This window comes from Anas platyrhynchos, chromosome 3 (genome assembly GCF_047663525.1).
Source record: "Anas platyrhynchos isolate ZD024472 breed Pekin duck chromosome 3, IASCAAS_PekinDuck_T2T, whole genome shotgun sequence".
Lineage (NCBI taxonomy): Eukaryota > Metazoa > Chordata > Aves > Anseriformes > Anatidae > Anas > Anas platyrhynchos.
The window spans coordinates 97,487,378-97,507,630 of record NC_092589.1 but is presented as its reverse complement, the minus strand read 5'-3'; the positions used below and the strand labels follow the sequence as shown (position 1 = coordinate 97,507,630).

The following is a 20,253-nucleotide window of genomic DNA, read 5'->3' as shown; positions in this document are numbered from 1 at the left end:
CCTTTCAATAACCTAAACAGTTTTTTCACATGTTGTACTTTCTTCTTCCTTTCTTACTAATTTCTTCACTTGCATTAGTTCATGCAGTGATTGCTGACCTTTTTTGATGTGATTAGTTTGATATTAATGTGGCACAAGTTTGCGTAACACAGCTTTGTAAGTATATCTTTTCATTTCCCACAGTATCAAATATGCTATAATTATTTTCCCATTACTACATACCCAAATTATGCTTTGCAATACATATTTGCAATGTATTTTAAAAGCCAATACATGTTCTAGAAGAGTTATAAATATTCATGCAAATCCTGTGCGCCTGTGTGAAGTAACCTTGACAACAGCCTTATCTGTAAGTTACTCAAACTCATCCAGGTTGACCTCCTAACTTTAACAGGTCATTTTAGTGATTACAGGTTCAGGCTCCAGACCACCACTAGGATCTCAATGAAAATTCCTAGTGGACTGTATCTAACAGTTTACTGTACACCTTCTTAGTGCCACCGACAGTATTATCACCTCACTTTCTATAACCTGTTGCATAAGCCTGTAATATCATGTTTTTACCAATTTAGCCTCATTATCCAGTTCCATTCATTCTTAATACTTAAAAACATCATGATATAGAGTTTACTGATTTAACCTGTGGCATCACTTTTACCCTTCTGTTATTTCAAGTTTTTGGCATTATACTTCCACAGAATGCAGATTTAGCTATAGTGGCACAAAAAAAAATAAAATAAAATAAAATAAAAAAAATCAAACTACCAAAACAGTAAATAAGACATGGATTTTGGAACAGCATCCTCACCACCTCACTATCACTGGATGACAAAAGAACATATTTTATTTCCTGTATCAGTCTGGGCTGATGCACGACTTTGGCTAATTCACTCAGAGGAGCTTAGATCACTTGTTCTTAAAAGATTTACCTAGGAGTCAACTTTGATCTGAAAGAATACTTAGAAAACTTACTGGCTCACATGGTGGCTTTAGCTCACCGTTGAGAACAATCATTTGTAAAATGCAGTAGGTCATCTGTTTAAAACCATTAAAGCAATCGCTGATCTGTATTTTGAAGATAGTTATAATATCACAGAATTCTCTGAACTTGCATTTTTTTTGATACTTTAAGTGCACTAATTTTATGTCTCCTGATTAACACCGGATTTACACTACAGGAATACTGAGTTCACTGATACCACTGAGAACACTTTAAACTGACTGCAAATCATATCGGTTACACCAATGCACTGCAGATTTATTGGATAACTTAAGTCTTCCAAAACTTTGTTCACTGGTTGCCTAGCCACTGCTGTGCGAACTGATACATAGACATTATAGTCATTAATACTTTCAAGCAAAACTGTAACTGATAATACATTATTAGCATGATGCCTACTACATCATTAACCATTTCCTTAATCAGTTAGATCACTTAGTTTGACATCATAGTGCAGAGGAAACACACGAATTCAGACATAACTGCACTCAAGAATGGTAACAGTGGGACAGAAAAAAAGTTTCTGCCTGTGTCCAGCAGCAAATGGCTAGCAAAACAAAAAACCCACACAGAAAGTTTGCAGCAATACTTAACCCAACATAATTTCTCACATTTTATTAGTTTTTGGCTAAAGTACATCATGTATTAACTCCCTGCACTTCAGTAAATAACTGTGTGGGTTTTAGGGTTTGTTTTTTGTCCTGTGTTTTTGAAGCCTCCCCCACTTTTGCTTTTCTGAGTGAACAGTTTACAACATCCAAGGTTCAAAGGCCTGTCAGCTTTTTGGAAACAGATTCTGTTCAATTGCTTCCAAAACCAAACCCAGTAAACTTCTTTGGTATTTGGGACTGTTAGCAGAATTTCGGGAACAAAGAGAAAAACCTGGGTATATATACAATTTCTAAATTGATCGTTAAGTCCCATGAACAAAAGCTTGAATTACTAAACCCACAAGTAGTGTATTTTCTCTTCCCACTTACACTCCCTCATCTCTCACAGACGGTAATACTCAGATTCCAAAACAAATGGCAAATTGTCTTTAGTATAGTCCTTGTCTTTAAAGGCAAAGAGTCGGTTTATAACTAACATAAAAGCTGATTCTTTAAAATAACCAGGAAATTAGGGACAGCTAAAATGATGAGATGACTTTGAAGAGGTGGATCATGATCTAAGCACTGCAAAAAGCATTCTTTAAAAGGTGATTATGACATTTAGTTTTGCAACATGCGTGACAGCAGAGAAATATTGTGTCTTTTGTTTCATTCATTTTATTTTAAAAGCTACATCTCAAACATGAAAAAGCCTGCTACCAACAAGCATGCAATGAGCATAACAAAGTATAATTTTTAAAACTCGCAGTTATAGCATTCAAGTAGAGGGTCCAAGTAACCACATTGTTCAATCTACTCATACACAGAACTCAATCCATGCCTGAGTTCTTATATATATATATATATTTTTTTCCTCCTTTCATCTCCAGGCTTATTTTGATTTATTTTGAAAGCCACTTTGCATGCAAATTTCATCATATAAGTCAGGAAAGGATGGCACAAGGATAGGATTTGGGCAATGGTGAAAAACTGAAGGACTAAAAATGAAAAATAAAAACGTAATGCTGGAAAAACTGTTTCTTTGCCAAGGTGAAGCCTGATCACGTGTAGGACTGAAATCTGTTCCACTTTGTTTTAGTGCACTAATGTTGCCATTTGCTAAACTCCTACAGCAGAGCTGAAGTGACAGCATTGAAGAGAACTTCAGTATCCTACACACAACAGCTGTCCAATCACCCACAGCCTTATCCTTTCTCCCAAAATGCAGCTCCTCAGTGCTTTATTGCAAATGATATTTTAAAATAAAATCTGCAGGGTACAGTTTTAAAAATTAAGGAAGCTGCTACTGAAAAAAAAAAAGGTTCTGTTACAGCTGCACTGTATCAGAATAAAAAGTGAGAACAAACACCCCTCATTCCTGGTCAGTTTAGATGCCTACTCCACTTACAAGGACACGGGACCCAATTTAACTGCCTCCCTGTTGGTGCCCACAGCCGTCTGATAAAGTTCTGGAGGACACTTGGCCAAATTTCTCTCTGTGGTGCCTAGGGAGCTGCACATCCAGGGCACATTAAGTTGGCTGCATCTTTTAAGGAATAAGCAAAGTTTCTCACATTTCGCAGCATAAAGCTCAGTTTTCTCATGAGCTCCTGCTTCCAAAAACAGATTTTCATATCAAAACAGAAATGGGAGGGGGAGGCTGCCACACTGTTTTAGAAAGTCTCAGGACTTCTTGCCACATAAAGCAAGAAATAAAAGATTGCTAAAGAATCACAGAACACAATACTGTACAATAATTAAAGACTATCTAAGAAGATAACATTCTTGATTAAATCATGTTGGAAACAAGAGTGATTTCCATAGAGATGTTGCATGTTTTTCTCCTAAAATTCCTTTTAGTTTAAATGCTGACTTTCTGTCAAGCAAGATGCATGATCTAAACCTTAGATTAAAATGCTCAACTTGAAGACAACTAAGTTAGTCTTTCATTGTAAAGTCATCACAAGCAGACAGGCACCTCTGATTTGAGGTGATTCATCTCATGTTAAGATAAGCATTTCATGTTAATCACCTTCAGAAAGTACTTACTGATAGCTCTGCAGATGGCTATCTGGAAGTTAGGGACCTCATCAAGTGAAGCCCACTCCAGCTGCCTGGAAGTACAGTGAGCAGCAATGACTTCATTTTATCAGTCTGAAGTTTCCTGGGTGGTTACAATGGAAACTTTAGGGTACAAAACTGATTTATGCATGAAGTATTTCATAACCATGCAGCCCTGTAAGCTGATATTGCCATTCAGGACTGAGACTTGCTACGGTCAGGCTCACTGTCTGAACTTCCCCAAATTTGCCTGCAGCTTTTTTTTCATTTGGTTTAGCTGTGATAGCAATTTCTTTAATTGACTGTGTCTAAGGCTAATTTGTTTTACTCCCCCTCTTCCGCCCCCCCCCCCCCCCCATGGCACAACTGTAGTTTTGTATGGATAGCTCTAGCAAGCAATTATTCCACTCCAAATGAAATATTTACACCTGACACAACACAGTTAAAAGAAATTACAGACCTGGTTTCACTGCAGCAGCTCTAAGAAGTGGAAATACAGGACACAGCATTGGGGAGCACATGCTGAGATGAGGCAGAGCTGACACTGGAAACCCCACGGCTATAAACAACTTATTCAAAGAAATGCAGACCTGGACAGAACTTGGTTTAGGAGTAACAAATAGTACAAAGTAGTACGTAACATGCATAAAGGGCAGAATAGAAAGTAAATATGGGTAAGACATGGTGCTGCACACCAGTGAAGAGGTATAAAACTGTGTTAGCAAATGTAAACAGCCTCAAGCATATCCTACAGTGAAGATCAAGAGACCATCAACTCCTGGAATCAGAGGAGCAGGGAGGGTGAGCGTAACATTGGGAAAAGAGGTAGAAACTAGTACGAGTGGGCATAACATTTTAAAATGCATTGTTGTTTATCCTCATCTTTAAATTTTGTTCTAGACTAATGATCAGATGTTTGAGACTAATAAGCCACACGCATTGCTGCCCCTTCCCCATAAACAAGATTTAGTACACCCAAACCTGCTGTTTTAACATTCTTATAAGTTTCTAATCCACTGACACCACACACATGTGCCTTGTTTTGTTAAACAAACAGAAGATAAAGCAGAGATCTACAAGTCAAGAAGATTGTCTAGCCTTCCATGCCTCCCATGGCACTTTCCAGGTCAATCCAATAAGCCAGCTTCGAAGAACCTTAAGGCAAGATCTTTCAGAAGTGTACCATGCATGAACAATGAAATAAATTTATTAGGAAGTCTTTCAATATATACAGGCTGAAAGATTTCAGAGTGTTTTAAGTTGGTGTTAAAGGGTGCCAATACAAAAAAGGCATGGTAACAAATGCTCAAGACAGTTTTGCCAACTCATTTATAGCAATTATGTATACCTAATGGAAATAGTGACGTGATTTGGGTGAATAAACACTTGATAATTAGATAAGTAATATACAAAGTAGTTCAGTAATATTATACGACAACCTGGACTTCTAGCATACACAAGGTGAAGATTTTGTGATAGAGTTTTGTTAAAATCCAAAGTTACAATTAAATGCAGTGCCTGTGTTAAATGTGATAGTCAACCTACTCCTTTTCTTCACAATTAATAGGTGGGTGACATACCAGCTACTTTATTCATTACTGAAAAAGATCAGTGCCTTCATCAAAATTCAGACATGCTTGTTTTGATGAGTATATTTGGATGCAAAGTTCTAGATCCATGCCTTATTATCCCAATTACAGAAGAAAAACATGAAAGGCTATGCAAATGAAGCCCTCAATATATGGGAAGAATATGAATAACAAAGTAATTCAAAGTACAATTATTAATAGTTTAAAGTTATACAAGAAAAGATGAAAAGCAAGGTATCTGGCTGTACTTACATGCTAACTATCCATCTAATATAGCAAATTATGCTACATCTAATGAATCAGGTTAATGTCTGCTGGCTTCAGTATGGTAACAAAGCCAAAGATCTATGTTCTGGCCTGCTAACCCACTGGCTTTATTCTGAAAATAACAGTTCCACCCTGCAACAGTGCACACACTTTGTCTACTTGAAGGAATAAAAATATGCAGACAATGGTTCCAGATGAAATTGGGATTTTTTTTCCTACTTTATTTTAGCAAGATAAGACTTGAAGGCCATAGGTCATCTCTGACATTGTAAGGAGATTTGTAATAAGTACGAAGTAGTTACGAACAGTACATGTTAATGGGATGCAAAGACTTTATTCTAAAAAGCAGAAATTGTTTCCATATTAAAAAAAAAAAAAATCAAGGAAAACAAGCTCAAAAAGAGACTCTACTAAGAAGACTACGGTACAAACTAGAGAACAGATGAGTATGGCCGAAAATGTACTTTTGTCTTGAGAGACAAAATCCCAATACAACTTTTCCTACTTAGTACCAGCCAAATAAACAGCTTTCTTTACAAGACCAGAAATCAAGTAGACCACAGCAGCAGACTTATTCAGACTCATCAAAAACTTGCTGTCAGTTGCATTTCATCTGGGATCTTCATATTAATGTGAGCATTCTGAAGATAAGTGAACTCTGTGGAATATAATTAGACAATGAAGTAGGATTTAACTTTGCAGACAGACAGACTGGGGATAACACATCAAGGAATTCCTTTGATTAATTTGGCAATCCACACAAGACACTAAGAATAAATATTTTAGTTTCCACATTGGCAAAGAGACAACACAACCAGACCTAAAATTTCAAGCAAAGTTAAGCTCCAACAGAGGACAGGCTCCTTATTTGATACCCTTTCTTGATATTGACATCTTGGTATTTGGCAGCAGTCACTGTTTACAATAATATTTGAGTCGGGGAAGGAAGAAGGCATAGGCTGCTTAACTGAAATCTTATCTCCAGCAAAAGTATAAAGCTATGAACATGAAAAAATATTCCCCCAAATCCCAGTTGGATGTAAAATAGAACAAGCATAAATGCCAGCTATGTTGAGTCACATTGCACAACTTGTTTTAGAAAAGTACTTTGAGAAAAGATGTGTTCCATACATTTCTTACTTGGAAGAATTAAAAAAAATAAACTGACTATTCCAGATATATATCCATATATATATATAATATATATATGGATATATATTCAATATATATATATATATTATCTCGAATAGGAGCACAACAGTTTTGTGGAGGGAGGTTTACAATCCTGCTAAGTGATTACAAGGTATGAGCCACCGTTACCAGCTCATACACCAAGGACAATGAACACATCAGTTCTGATAAGGATCAGTAAATCACTAGAAGGCACTAAATAACCCCTCACTTCCAGAATCAGAGTCCATTGAAAAGACAGTTCCAAAAACGTATCTTAAATCACGTAATCCCCCTTTCAAAGGCTCATAGCAACACAAAGGCTGTCTTTACATCAGAGATTGAGCTACTCAAGAGCTGGAAAGCAGAATACAGCCCACATAGCTCAACGCTGGAATAAGGTAATAGGCAAGGCTCTTACATAATTATCCCTTCCTTTAGACACATAATTCATTGGTTATAGATTGATTGATTCATTGATCCAATAGAATTTGATTTTATTTTCTGCCAATTCAAGTAGGATTAATTCAATCAAGTTTCATTACAGTTTTTTTTTTTTTTTTTTTTTTTTTGTTTTAGGGAAAAAAATCCTAGAACTTCCAATTCAGAATTTTCTGCCTCAAGCAGTCTAGGAGGTAAAACTGCACATCTCTGACTCATGGTCCTTCAAATATTGCTGCAAGGAAACTAAGTCACTTTTACTGGAGAAAGGAATCTGCACTTCCTTTTGAACAGATGAAGTTACAGATGAAGTTAATTTTTCATAACTAAAGAAGGTGTGGAGTACAACTGTTTTAAATATAGTTATCATTTCTCCTCTATACAATATATTGACATATGAGAGACTGGAAAAAGCATACAAGAGTACCTGCCTCTACAGACCAACTTCATTTCCCCATACATTTGTTTCAAGCACTTTTTAGATCTATTCATATGCACTTCAGATCTATTCATACACTTCAGAAAACAAGCTATTTTACCTGTCTCTGCTCATAGAATCACCTTCATATTCTTAAGTTCTCTCGATACTGGTTCTCTTATCTGGTAGGACTGAAGTGAACTCTTCTGAAACCTAAATTATTGATGACCTAGATTACAGAATCACAGAATTTCTAGGTTGGAAGAGACCTCAAGTTCATCAAGTCCAACCTCTGAACTAACACTAACAAGTCCTCCACTAAACCATATCCCTAAGCTCTACATCTAAACGTCTTTTGAAGACTTCCAGGGATGGTGACTCCACCACTTCCCTGGGCAGCCTGTTCCAGTGTCTAACAACCCTTTCGGTAAAGAAGTTCTTCTTAAAACTCCCCTGGTGCAACTTAAGCCCATTCCCCCTCGTCCTATCACCAGGCATGTGGGAGAACAGACCAACCCCCACCTCACTACAGCCTCCTTTAAGGTACCTATAGAGAGTGATAAGGTCGCCCCTGAGCCTCCTCTTCTCCAGGCTGAACAAGCCCAGCTCCCTCAGCCACTCCTCGTAGGACTTGTTCTCCAGACCCCTCACCAGCTTCGTCGCCCTTCTCTGGACCCGCTCTAGCACCTCGATGTCCTTCTTGTAGCGAGAGGCCCAAAACTGAACACAGTACTCGAGGTGCGGCCTCACCAGAGCTGAGTATAGGGGGGACGATCACCTCCCTAGGCCTGCTGGTCACACTGTTTCTTATGCAAGCCAGGATGCCGTTGGCCTTCTTGGCCACCTGAGCACACTGCTGGCTCATATTCAGCCGACTATCAACCATCACTCCCAGGTCCTTCTCTGCCTGGCAGCTCTCCAACCACTCATCTCCCAGCCTGTAGCTCTGCTTGGGGTTATTGCGCCCCAGATGCAGGACCCAGCACTTGGCTTTGTTGAACTTCATGCAGTTGACCTCAGCCCATCAGTCCAGCCTATCCAGATCCTCCTGCAGAGCCTTCCTCTACCCTCGAGCAGATTGACACATGCACCTAACTTGGTGTCATCTGCAAACTTACTGAGGGTGCACTCAATGCCCTTGTCCAGATCATCGATGAAGATATTAAAGAGGACTGGCCCCAGTACCCAACCCTGGGGGACGCCACTAGTGACCTGCCTCCAACTGGATTTGACCCCATTTACCACGACTCTTTGGGCTATCCAGCCAGTTTCCAACCCAACGAAGCGTGCGCCAGTCCAAGCCAAGAGCAGCCAGTTTCTTGAGGAGAATGCTGTGGGAGACGGTGTCAAAAGCCTTGCTGAAGTCAAGGTAGACCACATCCACAGACTTTCCCTCATCCACCCAGCGCGTCACTTGTCATAGAAGTAGATCAGGTTCGTCAAGCAGGACCTGCCTTTCATAAACCCATGCTGACTGGGCCTGATCGCCTGCTTGCCCTGCAAGTGCTGCATGATGACTCTCAAGATAATCTGCTCCATGAGCTTCCCTGGCACTGAGGTCAAACTGACAGGCCTGTAGTTCCCCAGGTCTGCCCTCCAGCCCTTCTTTTAGATGTGCGTCACATTTGCTAGCCACCAGTCAACTGGAACCTCCCCTGATAGCCAGGACTGTTGATAAATGATGGTAAGCAGCTTGGCCAGTTCCTCTGCCAGTTCTCTCAGTACCCTTGGGTGGATCCCATCCGGCCCCATCAACTTGCGCACATCCAAGTGCCATAGCAGGTCACCAACAATTTCCTCGTGGATAGTGAGGGCCACATCCTGCTCCCCATCCCCTTCCACCAGCTCAGGGTAAAATTAGCTATCAGAGGTCCCACGGGACCTCTCCTGCTCTGAAATTTTGCTGTTACACATTATCATGATTTACACCCAAGGAACGCCAACTTTGTTTTTAATTGCATTACAATTCCTTCCTGCATTACATCATTAACAGTCATGCAGACTGCATCCTTTCAAAACTGTGTTGTTTTTAAGGATGTTTGCTAGCAAGTGGAAAAACTTTTTCTTCAGTATAAGGACTGCAGTAACTATTAGTAAATTCAGCTGACAAAGGAAATCCCAACTTCATTCATACAAAACAATTACTTCTGTCCCAACAAGATGGAACTGTACATTTCAGCCTCAAAGGATCCCATTTGATTATTTCATTTTTTCTAACTTTTCGTTTACTTGTTCATGTGTAAACACACAAACAGCTCAATACTTTTACAAATAGCTTAACTTGAAAAGAAAACTACCAAAATAGTGAACAACACAAATTTAACTAAAAATAGAAGAGCAAATACATCAGTCTATCAGTAGATGTTATGGCCAAATACACTCGATGACGAGACTATAACCTAAGATGTGTCGCTGCAAAATTATTTTACTATAATATTAAAGAGTTTTGTTTTCCCTGCCCAAGAAATGCCATTAAAGAAGGAAAAAACAGTTTGTGCCTTTACCCTTTAAAAGGATTAAACATATTTAAGTTGAAATTGTACCTTTCTCTGATTATCACTGTAGGGTAGAGAATAGTTATAGATTTGATACAGATACAGAATTTCTAGGTTGGAAGAGACCTCAAGATCATTGAGTCCAACCTCTGACCTAATGCTAACAGTCCCCACTAAACCATATCCCTAAGCTCTACATCTAAACGTCTTTTAAAGACTTCCAGGGATGGTGACTCCACCACTTCCCTGGACAGCCTGTTCCAGTGTCTAACAACCCTTTCGGTAAAGGGTTTTTAGATTTGGGTTGTTAAATTTGAGAGCAAACAAAGGAATTCTTCCGAGAAAAATACATAATAAATTAAACAATACAGAATGAACTGCTTAGTCTCAATGTCATCATTACATCATTACATATTTTTTTCAGAGCTGTGTAGGCCAATCTAGTGATGTTCAGGAATCATATTCCAAGTCTCAGAGCATTAGAACAACCAAAATAAGGTATTAGTTAATAGATAATAGTGTACTTAATGACTATACCATAAAGATTAGTAGTTGCTTGGATCTTAAACCATTACTAGTTACACTCACAGATGAATAGTAAGGGATAGTTATGCATAGAAATCACATAAAAGTTTGCATTTTCTTGCCAGTTTAACTTTCTACTGCTCAACATGAAATATTTGCCTCAGATTACTGAGGCAGATTACTGAACAAGTTTTGAACGCACTTATTCCCAGGGAGTAGTAGCTCTTACTATTGTAGGACAGTGCTTCAAGAACTCTAACTATTGACTATTACAGTCAGACACATGAAGAATAAATAGGAAGCTCTGTCTTGTAATGACCCTGTGAAAACGAGTTTTACTCTTTGAAAAGCACTGAAAAGTCATTTGAGCACTTTGAATAAAAGCAAACAAACCAAGACACCTACTGGAGAAGCTGAGTGAATGAGCAACGTTAGCTTCAGTGCCAAGGCCTATTATCTTGACTGGGTTCGTATTAATGGCAAAAAACAGAGTCTCAGGGAAATTATCTTAGTAAGATCATGGAGTCAACACAAGATGTTATTGTCTCCAAGTTGGTTGGGGAAGTGTTTCAAATCTTTTTTTTTTAAATAGGTTGAAATATTGAACCATAATAGAAAACAACAACAACAAAAAAAAACACACACAAAGTGACAGATATTCAGGGAAAACAGAAGAAACAAGAGGAAAATAAATTTCTTCAAAGGATTTACACTGATTTACCACTACTTTTTACTGTTGATGCTGAAATGGATTTTAAAAAGCTTCAGGGAAGATGCACAAGCAGGATGAAGTAACTGCCAGTATAAACGTTAATTCTGGATGTGAGCAGAAAGCTTTGAGAATTCAAAGACCAAAAGAAAAAAGGCAGTATACCCCGAGGGCAGGTAGGATAGAGGGATGTGCAAGAGCTCTTCCTTTGGCAAAGAAAACCTGCTGCTATAGAACAGAAGTCAAAGGAGGTACTAGCACACATTAAACAACAAGCTAGATGTACCAGACTTGAGCACTGTCCACCACTCTACATGACAAAATGTGTTTAAGGACAAGAACAGCAACAACAAATTGAGATAGCTTAAAATGAGACAAGGATTGCTAACTTTCAAGGGCAGTTTAGTGTTTAGTGGCAGAAGGCAGTGTAGCAAAAACTAAAAACCACATTTCATTGTATAGTGATGACTAACAGTGTACCAAGAGTTAAGTTTTTCTACGCTTACAGAATTGCTGCAATTAACAAGTGGATTCCCTGAGCAAACACATGGCTGAAAACACTAGTTTAGTAGAAGAAATATTATATACCAACTCTACCATGAATTAATGAAGTATACACATGTGAAAAACTTCAGATACTGTCATCATCTGAGATTTTCATTTTGTTTTTCATATTTCCAAACATATGCAAGTGTTTTGTATGGGACAAATACTTTAGACCTTTCCAAAGAAAACTACTACAACAGCAGCGCTGATTTTTTCTTCTGTTTATAGCCCTCAAAGCACCTTTTAAGAATAGTTTGTTAATCCCATTCAAGAAAATCCATTAAATTGATTTCAACGGGAAATAAAATTGTACAAGTTACAAGTATATTATTGTTCTCTCCCTTCTCCACCAAGGACTAAACTTAATGTTCTGTATCACGTAAGGCACTGTCAATAAAAAAAAAAAAAAAAAAAACACATTACAGAAACAGCATTCATCCTTCAACTCCCAAATTCCAAACTTTCAGTCTTGGATTTAATTATTACCGAACAGTGACAACAGTGGTCAACAAATCATTTACCAGGTTAAATAAGTTTACTTCTGAAATTTATAGATATTTTTATGGTTATATGTTTATATGTATGGTTATACAGTTATATGTATATCCCATCAACAAAACATTCCAGAAAATAAGAGTAAATAAAGCTTCCATCTGTACCAGAAGTTTGGAGTGCTGATGTGATCCTTGTGGATCCCTTCCAACTCAGGATCTATGATCACTGAGAAGACTGAAGCATTACCAGTGTTAAAGTTAAAAATACTAGATTCTCTCATGAACACATGTACAAGGCTGGTGAAACAATGATACAAAAAATGAACCTACATTTTAGCTCAAGAACTAGGCAACTGTCTGGCTACATCAGTGTCTTGTAAACACTAGTAGATGGCTCTTGCTGGTCTACCGCAACAAAATCAGATTTAGTTAAATATGCATGTTCACATAGTATATGACAACAAGCAAACCGAGATAGGTTCAAATCACCTTGAAGTACTTGGAATGCTAGTATGTGGTTTCATTGGCTTCATTGTTAATCCACTTATGTATTGTAAAAATACAAAAGACGCACATGTTTCATTGCTGCACAGGAAGGGAGTTCATGAATCAGGAACATACTCACTAGAACCCACAGATCAGAATCTCAGCAGAGGCAATGGCACACAATGCTCCCTCCCTGCAGCAGATCCTTGTGAGCTGTATCTTTGGAGCCTGCTGAGTAGGTGCTGGGGTGGTTTGTATCTCTTCTTTCCTGGTTCAGTGCCCTAGCCCCAGTCACCAAGGAGAAAGTGCAGAAGAGCTCCCTGCAGGCATTAAGGGTGAGGCCTCCCAACAGCATCCCCTCTGTTCTGCAAAGCATAAACTCAGCACTGCAGAGAATTTAGCCCAGTCTAAGTCTTCTGATAGACAAGAGTCATTTCTGTCAAACCACCCAACATGATCACGTTTAAAATATTGACTTGCAATAGCAGAGCTAGCTTTGAAGATGTTTACTATTATACTTTTTTGATTGCATAAGGTAGCACCCCTAATGAGATTAAATTTTCTTATCCAGAAGAATGGCGTGTCACAAGAGTTGAGTTAAAAAACACCAGCTTTGCAGACTCCCAGAATATAGGAAGTTTGTGCAAATTACTTCCTTCATTTTTCCCTGTTCCAATAACTGTTTTTGAGTACTGTAGACTTCTCCACATTCCATACAAAAATTGGTTACAGAACCACTCCCTCCCAGTTTAAAACTGCATTTCTCAAATTGTACTACAGCCACATAGTGCTCCAAAGTCTTAAATGGCAGCAATCAGTAACAATTTAACATACACATACTAATGCTTTCAACTGAACGGTAATCCACTTACTCCACAGAAGAATGAAAAAGCTAGCTAAAACCAGGGATAACTAGATACTTTTACAAAAAGCAAACTAGCTCAGGGATAGATAACCAGCAGAGTGGCTATAAAGACTTACAGTGACTAGTAATATCTGGCTGTATTCCCCTGTCCCAAAGGGGCTGATCTGATACCTCCTATGTATGGAACAGGAGCCAAAAGGGGTCACTCAAAAAAAAAAAAAAAAAAAAAGAGGCAGGGACAGTTACAGGTATTCTTGATCTATGAGCTTCCAATAAGCCTATTGTCCCTTACAGCAGTCATGTTTGATACAGAACTCATTCTGAGTCCTCATAAAATAAACACCTAACCCCTGACTACTGCAAAGTCTTCCCAAACCATTACTCTCCACTGCCAGTCCATACTCTGTGACACTGTCACTGGAGAGTTATCCACCATTTTGGGGGAGCTGAACGTCATATTTCAAAGTCAATTTAAAGCTCATGGACAGTGCCAGGCTTACAGAAATAAATATGGAAGGGGGCAGTGTTGTTTAATCAGAGAATGGCGCTATTTGTCAATGTTAATTACAGCTCTCCCTGCTTTTTTTTTTTTTTAAACCCCCACAAGAATGTAGGCCAGTAGGAAGTGTCATTATCTTACAGCCTGTGGCTCTGTGCATGTTCCTAAATTGACAGTCAAGAGATGTCCTTTAGCATTCTTCGTATCTTTTTCCATAAAAAAAAAAAAAAAACAACGACTGCTCAGCTTGCATAAAAGGATGAAATGTGCTACCATACTGCTAGAAGAGAAAGATACACATACGTAGAAAACAACTTCCTACTGAGAAAACAGCGATGGTTCCTGGTGTTTATGATATCTGAAGGACCTTCTCAGCTTATCTAATAAAACTTAAAGAATACTAAAACGAAACTTTCCTCACGGCCCTCACCCAAATATAGACCAAGTAAAAAGAAAACCAAGAGAAAGAAAGAGACAGTCCTGTTATTCAGCTAACAAGGTTATGGTCGACAACGGAAAAGGGGAATAGCAACCAGGGAAAGAAAGATACTCCTGGGCTACCCACCCCAACCAGAAAAAGCACAGAAAGTTAATAACACACACCAAATCAGTCTTCACACTCAGTTTGAGTGTGATCTTGAAGTTATATTCAAAACACCTTCACTATCCAACTTTAAGCAGAGTTTACATATCTCAAAGTCTTTTGTACAAGTCATCATATTACAGAAATTGATTCAGTCTGGTTTTATGGCTTAAGTCTTGAAGACATTAAAAGCTCGGCCTCACTTTTCCCCTCAGAACTGTGCAGTCATCACCATACTGTAACATCTTCCATAGAACTGGCTTTGAACTGCTTTGCTTTTTGAAATCAAACAAACAAAAAACCTTTGTATGTACATATACATACATTTTCCCCCTAAGAAGATTACCGATTGATTTTTCGGGATGAGTTAGTATCCATATCTCATCTCATTTTTATCATTAAACCCCTCTAGTCAGGCATTGCCTAAAGAAGTTGTCAAAATAAATTTAGGAAATAATAAGAAACCCATTTAAACATAAGCATTTCTGAATCCAGCTTTAGAAACCCAATTTGATTAAAAATCACTTCAGAAATTAAAGTATTAGTTTGATTGAATTCAATTTCAAAATCAAGACTACGACTACGATGTAGTAAAATTTAAATATGCCAGAAAAAAAGTTTATGCAATAGTCAATGATCATTCAAACCTGAAAACTGAAGCACATTTCAACATCAAAAACATATGTCAAGTAAAATAAAGACCAAGTAGAAAAATAATTCTTACCTTCATAGATAGCTTTGAAACCTTGTGCGCTAACAGCAAAGTCTGTGGTGAAACAAAGGGTGAGGATAGATCCTGTGCTCACAATAGATGATGGCAGCTGAAATCCAGATAACCTGCACAATGAAAAAGGCACAAACAGTTAAAACCTTTAAAATAAAGCTCTCTTCATATGAATTAAATGTGCTTAGCCTTATAACTTCATATTCCTACAACCAAACTGCCAATATGTTATGCTTTTTGCTTCTCTTGCAATAAATATTCATTGCAAAATTTCAACATGTTCTTGAGCTTTTTAACCCTATTTTAACCCTTCTGCCTGTGCACTTTCCAAGACAGCTCACTGAAATATGTGTTTGAAACTATCAGAAACAAAGAATTTTTGGATTGGATTCATTTTAAGATCAATATGTGTAAGTTTAGGGCACCAGAAGTAGATAACCAGTTCTTGATTCACAGAGCTATTTGATAGTTTGGACTATCCCATCTGTCCTCCAGCTGCTTCCTCAGAAAAACAAGGATCTTATATGTTCCACTGTTAACTGGCTGTTCTGTCACTTGACTGGAATACCAAAGAAAACTTCCATCTTACAACTTCAAGAAGAAACATACTATTTCCCATCTTACAGGCATTCATACCTTTAGATAAAAACAGAATTTTGGACATACTATCCTTATGCTGCAATACCAATTTTATGTTAATTTCTCCAAACAAATGTTTTGATGCATTTTGAGGATAAAACAGATGGAGAAAAAAAAAAGTTTACTTTTTTATTGAAACATGAATAAAGACAATTTGTTACACCTGGTTGACATTGATTAGATGGATGAAGAGCCCACTGAGAGCTTATAGGGCAGGATTAAATACCTTCAAGTGCAGGGACAGACAGGTGACAATATAATGGGGGTCTGCTACAGACCACATAACTGAGATGACTGAGTAGACAAAGCCCTCTATGGACAGATAGGAGCAGCCTCACATTCACAAGCCCTGGTCCTCATGGAGTTTTCAACCACCCCAGTATCCACTGTATGGACAACACAGCAGGCTTCAGAAGTGGGTGAACCTGATGAAGTTCAACAGGGCCACATGCAAGGTCCTGTATCTGGGTCAGGGCAATCCCAAGCATGAACACAGGTTGGGTGGAGAATGGATTGAGAGCAGCCCTGAGGAGAAGGACCAGGGGGTGTTGAGTAGAATAGGTTTAGATTAGATACAATTAATAAATTCTTTATTCAGAGGGTGGCAAAGCACTGGAACAGATTGCCCAGAGAAGCTGTGCATGCCCCGTCCCTTGAAGCTTTCAAGGCCAAGATTCTTGTGTTTAGACTTGCTAGCAGCTTCTTGGAAAGCAAAAAAAAAAAAAAAAAAAAAAAAAAACACTTTGATAGAGTTGTAATTTGGATAGTTAAGAAAAACTGTGCCTTTAAAAAAAATCTTCTTTGCCTTTGAAGTTTACTTTATGCTATAGTTCATTAATGGCATCTGGAACACCTAAACAGCGTACTAGTACAACTACAAGTTCCATGCAAAATTGGGTTTATTTAGGACCACCTTCAGTTCTCATATATAAAAACATCCAAGATGAACATCATGCTTGAATTACAGGAGTCAGGTGGTACCCAGTCTCTTTGCAGTTTTGAGGTTTGGAAAACTGGAGTGACTCTGATGAGTCAAAGATCGAAGTCAGCAAGGAGAACTTTAAATGCTGATGAAGGCATATAACTTTTTTTCTGACTTCTGTTGCTTTGGCTTTCTGCTATTTATTTCTTTTTAAATGTTGTCTCCTCTCTAATTAACTGTTTGCTTTAATCTTTTCACCTTCTGTGTACTTGTCAACCTATTACTTTTTCTTTCCACCTCATTAACTCCAATTCTGGAATTAACCAACTTGATTTTTCCCCTCAATCCACAAGCCCCAGAACTACCATGAGGCTTGCCACATCTTATGTTCAGGCTTTTGCATGTTCCATTACCTTCACTATCTATTTAGATGTTGCAGTTTTTAGTGAAATGTGCTTCTTGCTCTATTTTAATAAATCATAGTGGTTATCACTACTGCCCTACATCTGTAGTGTACTGTTATGACAGTTCATCATTAACTTATATTATGTATCTTCTGATCTAACATCTGTTTTTTTTCCTTCTTTGAGAAGTGATTTAAAAGACCTATGTTTCAGGAAACTTGTGTCTATTCTGGGGGAGAGAATTAAAAAGTCAGGTTGAAACAGAAGATAGAATGAGATGCCTCAACACATTGCCCTACATAGGCAAAAAATAATAATAATAAAAATATTATAAATGCAGAACCACACAGCTTGAGCTACCTCATTCATGATCAGCGTCTGCTCCACTTGACATGACTTTAGTTCATATAAATGAACCCATTTGAGTAGTGACTGGACAGCTTAAACTCCTGTTGTTGTTTTTAGGCCTGCTTGTTTTGATTCTGTTACAATAACATCACTCCTCTAATATGGACTCTTCAGCTGTTCAGTAAGTTTCTGTACCATCCTCCTTGAAATACTAGTTCATTTGTTAAGTTAATTGACATTGAAGTTCACATTAAAGGAAGACAAATAGTTCTTTTACACTTTTAATCAGTACACCTAAAAATTTTACAACCTACGAAAAGGCAAGCATGTGGTAAACTTAAAGGAAATAATACATCAACTTGAAATATGTTTCTTAGGATCACAACAATATCAAAAACTTGCAAAAAGATTATGGGAAAGCCTCCAATTGAAGAATTCTGTATTTCTGTTGTTAAATAGATTGCCTGGGTGCCTCTACAGTAGTCTTGCTGTCTGGAATACTTCAGAAAGCATTTTTTTCATAGTACTCAAATTCAGTGACGTTAAATGCCATGAAATTGAGATCAAACTAAAACTAGACAGCAGATTCTTCAAGGTAATTTCTGGAAGTAAAACACCGCTAACCTAACAAATCACCTCCCTCCCCTTAAAAAACGCCTTTTCTAGGTAATTATAGAATACGAATCATAATTTGTTTTGCACATTTACTTCATCATGTGAACAAAAACACCTTCACATGTTGCTTTAATTTGGAAGTGTACTTTGGCAACTAACATCCAGGACTTAACTGCATCCAAAACGGGAGCTGTTTAGATGTACAGGCGTGTGCCAAGAAAGCAGGATTGTTTCAAGTGCCCTGCTATTAAGACATCCATTTGATAAACTTGCACTACTTCATACTGAGCATGAGAATACTTTAAAATATTGATACTTCCTTAACTTTCAGTAGCATGAATTGGCATAAAATGCACACTAATGCATTCTTAAACCATAGAGGAAATGTATTTTGCTTGTCTGTAATGAAGAAACAAAATATCTAATTGGAAACACAATGGTACACCAGTACTGACTTTAGCCTTCAACCAAGAAACAAATATTTGATCCTGTGTTGTCATCTCTAAACTTGCTGCAGCAAGTACATTGGAGGACTGCCAAGATGTCCAGGGGCCTGGAGCACATGATGTACAAGGAGCATCACAGGGAATATATGTTGAGTCCTTACAAGATGACAACTAAAAGGTGAACCTTACTGCTGTCTTCTTACTGCTACCTATTGGGACAACATAGAAAAAGACAATGTAGTTTGAAAAAAGAAACTGGATCTGAAGATGAGAAGAAAGACAAGTGGCCACAAGAGAAAACTCAGTTTTATACTAGGAAAAAGCATTCACCATGATGGCGGTCAAATATTGGACCAGCTGCCTAAGAAGATCTGGTACCTCCATTCCTGGAGATACTGAAAACCCAACAGAATCACACACAGAATCATCTAGGTTGGAGGAGACCTTCAAGATCACCGAGTCTGACCTAACACTAACAAGTCCTCCACTAGACCATATCCCTAAGCTCTACATCTAAACGGCTTTTGAAGACTTCCAGGGATGGTGACTCCACCACTTCCCTGGGCAGCCTGTTCCAGTGTCTAACAACCCTTTCGGTAAAGAAGTTCTTCTTAAAACTCCCCTGGTGCAACTTAAGCCCATTCCCCCTCGTCCTGTCACCAGGCATGTGGGAGAACAGACCAACCCCCACCTCGCTACAGCCTCCTTTAAGGTACCTATAGAGAGTGATAAGGTTGCCCCTGAGCCTCCTCTTCTCCAGGCTGAACAAGCCCAGCTCCCTCAGCCACTCCTCGTAGGACTTGTTCTCCAGACCCCTCACCAGCTTCGTCGCCCTTCTCTGGAGTTGCTCAAGCGCCTCGATGTCCTTCTTGTAGCGAGTGGCCCAAAACTGAACACAGTACTCGAGGTGCTGCCTCACCAGAGCCAAGTACAGGGGGACAATCACTTCCCTAGACCTGCTGGCCACACTGCTTCTTATGCAAGTCAGGATATTGTTGGCCTTCTTGGCTACCTAAGCACACTGCTGGCTCATATTCAGCCGACTATCAACCATCACTCCCAGGTCCTTCTCTGCCAGGCTGCTTTTTAACCACTCATCTCCCAGCCTGTAGCAGTGCAAACCAGAAGCATACCCCGCCACATCCCAAAAACAAGTTAGCCAGCAACCTCTGCTAAATAACATTCTATTAAGGGAATTCCAAGCACTTAAGATTAGAAGGCTACAAGGTCTAAAGACTCTGCAGCCAGCAAAACAGCAGAAAAAAGCTCCAGAAATATAAGAAACTGTCCCCATCCCTGAAAAAGACTATACCTTACACATCTACTCCTGCTGTTTTCAGATACTTACTGGCACAGCAAACTCCGATGATACTTTTCCCCTAAACCCTGTCTCATCACTTTAAAACCAAGGCTGTAG

At 38.5% G+C, this 20,253-nt stretch overlaps 1 protein-coding gene across 2 annotated transcripts in view; it reads right to left on the bottom strand.

Annotated features, from left to right (window-relative positions):
• CSMD1 (CUB and Sushi multiple domains 1) overlaps positions 1-20,253 on the bottom strand; it is a 1,163,917-nt gene that overhangs the window by 793,077 nt on the left and 350,587 nt on the right. For both annotated transcript variants that reach the window (XM_038176472.2, XM_038176473.2), the window contains exon 3: positions 15,463-15,575. In XM_038176472.2, coding sequence (XP_038032400.1) covers positions 15,463-15,575 — 113 coding nt within the window. The remainder of the gene's footprint in view (positions 1-15,462; positions 15,576-20,253) is intronic.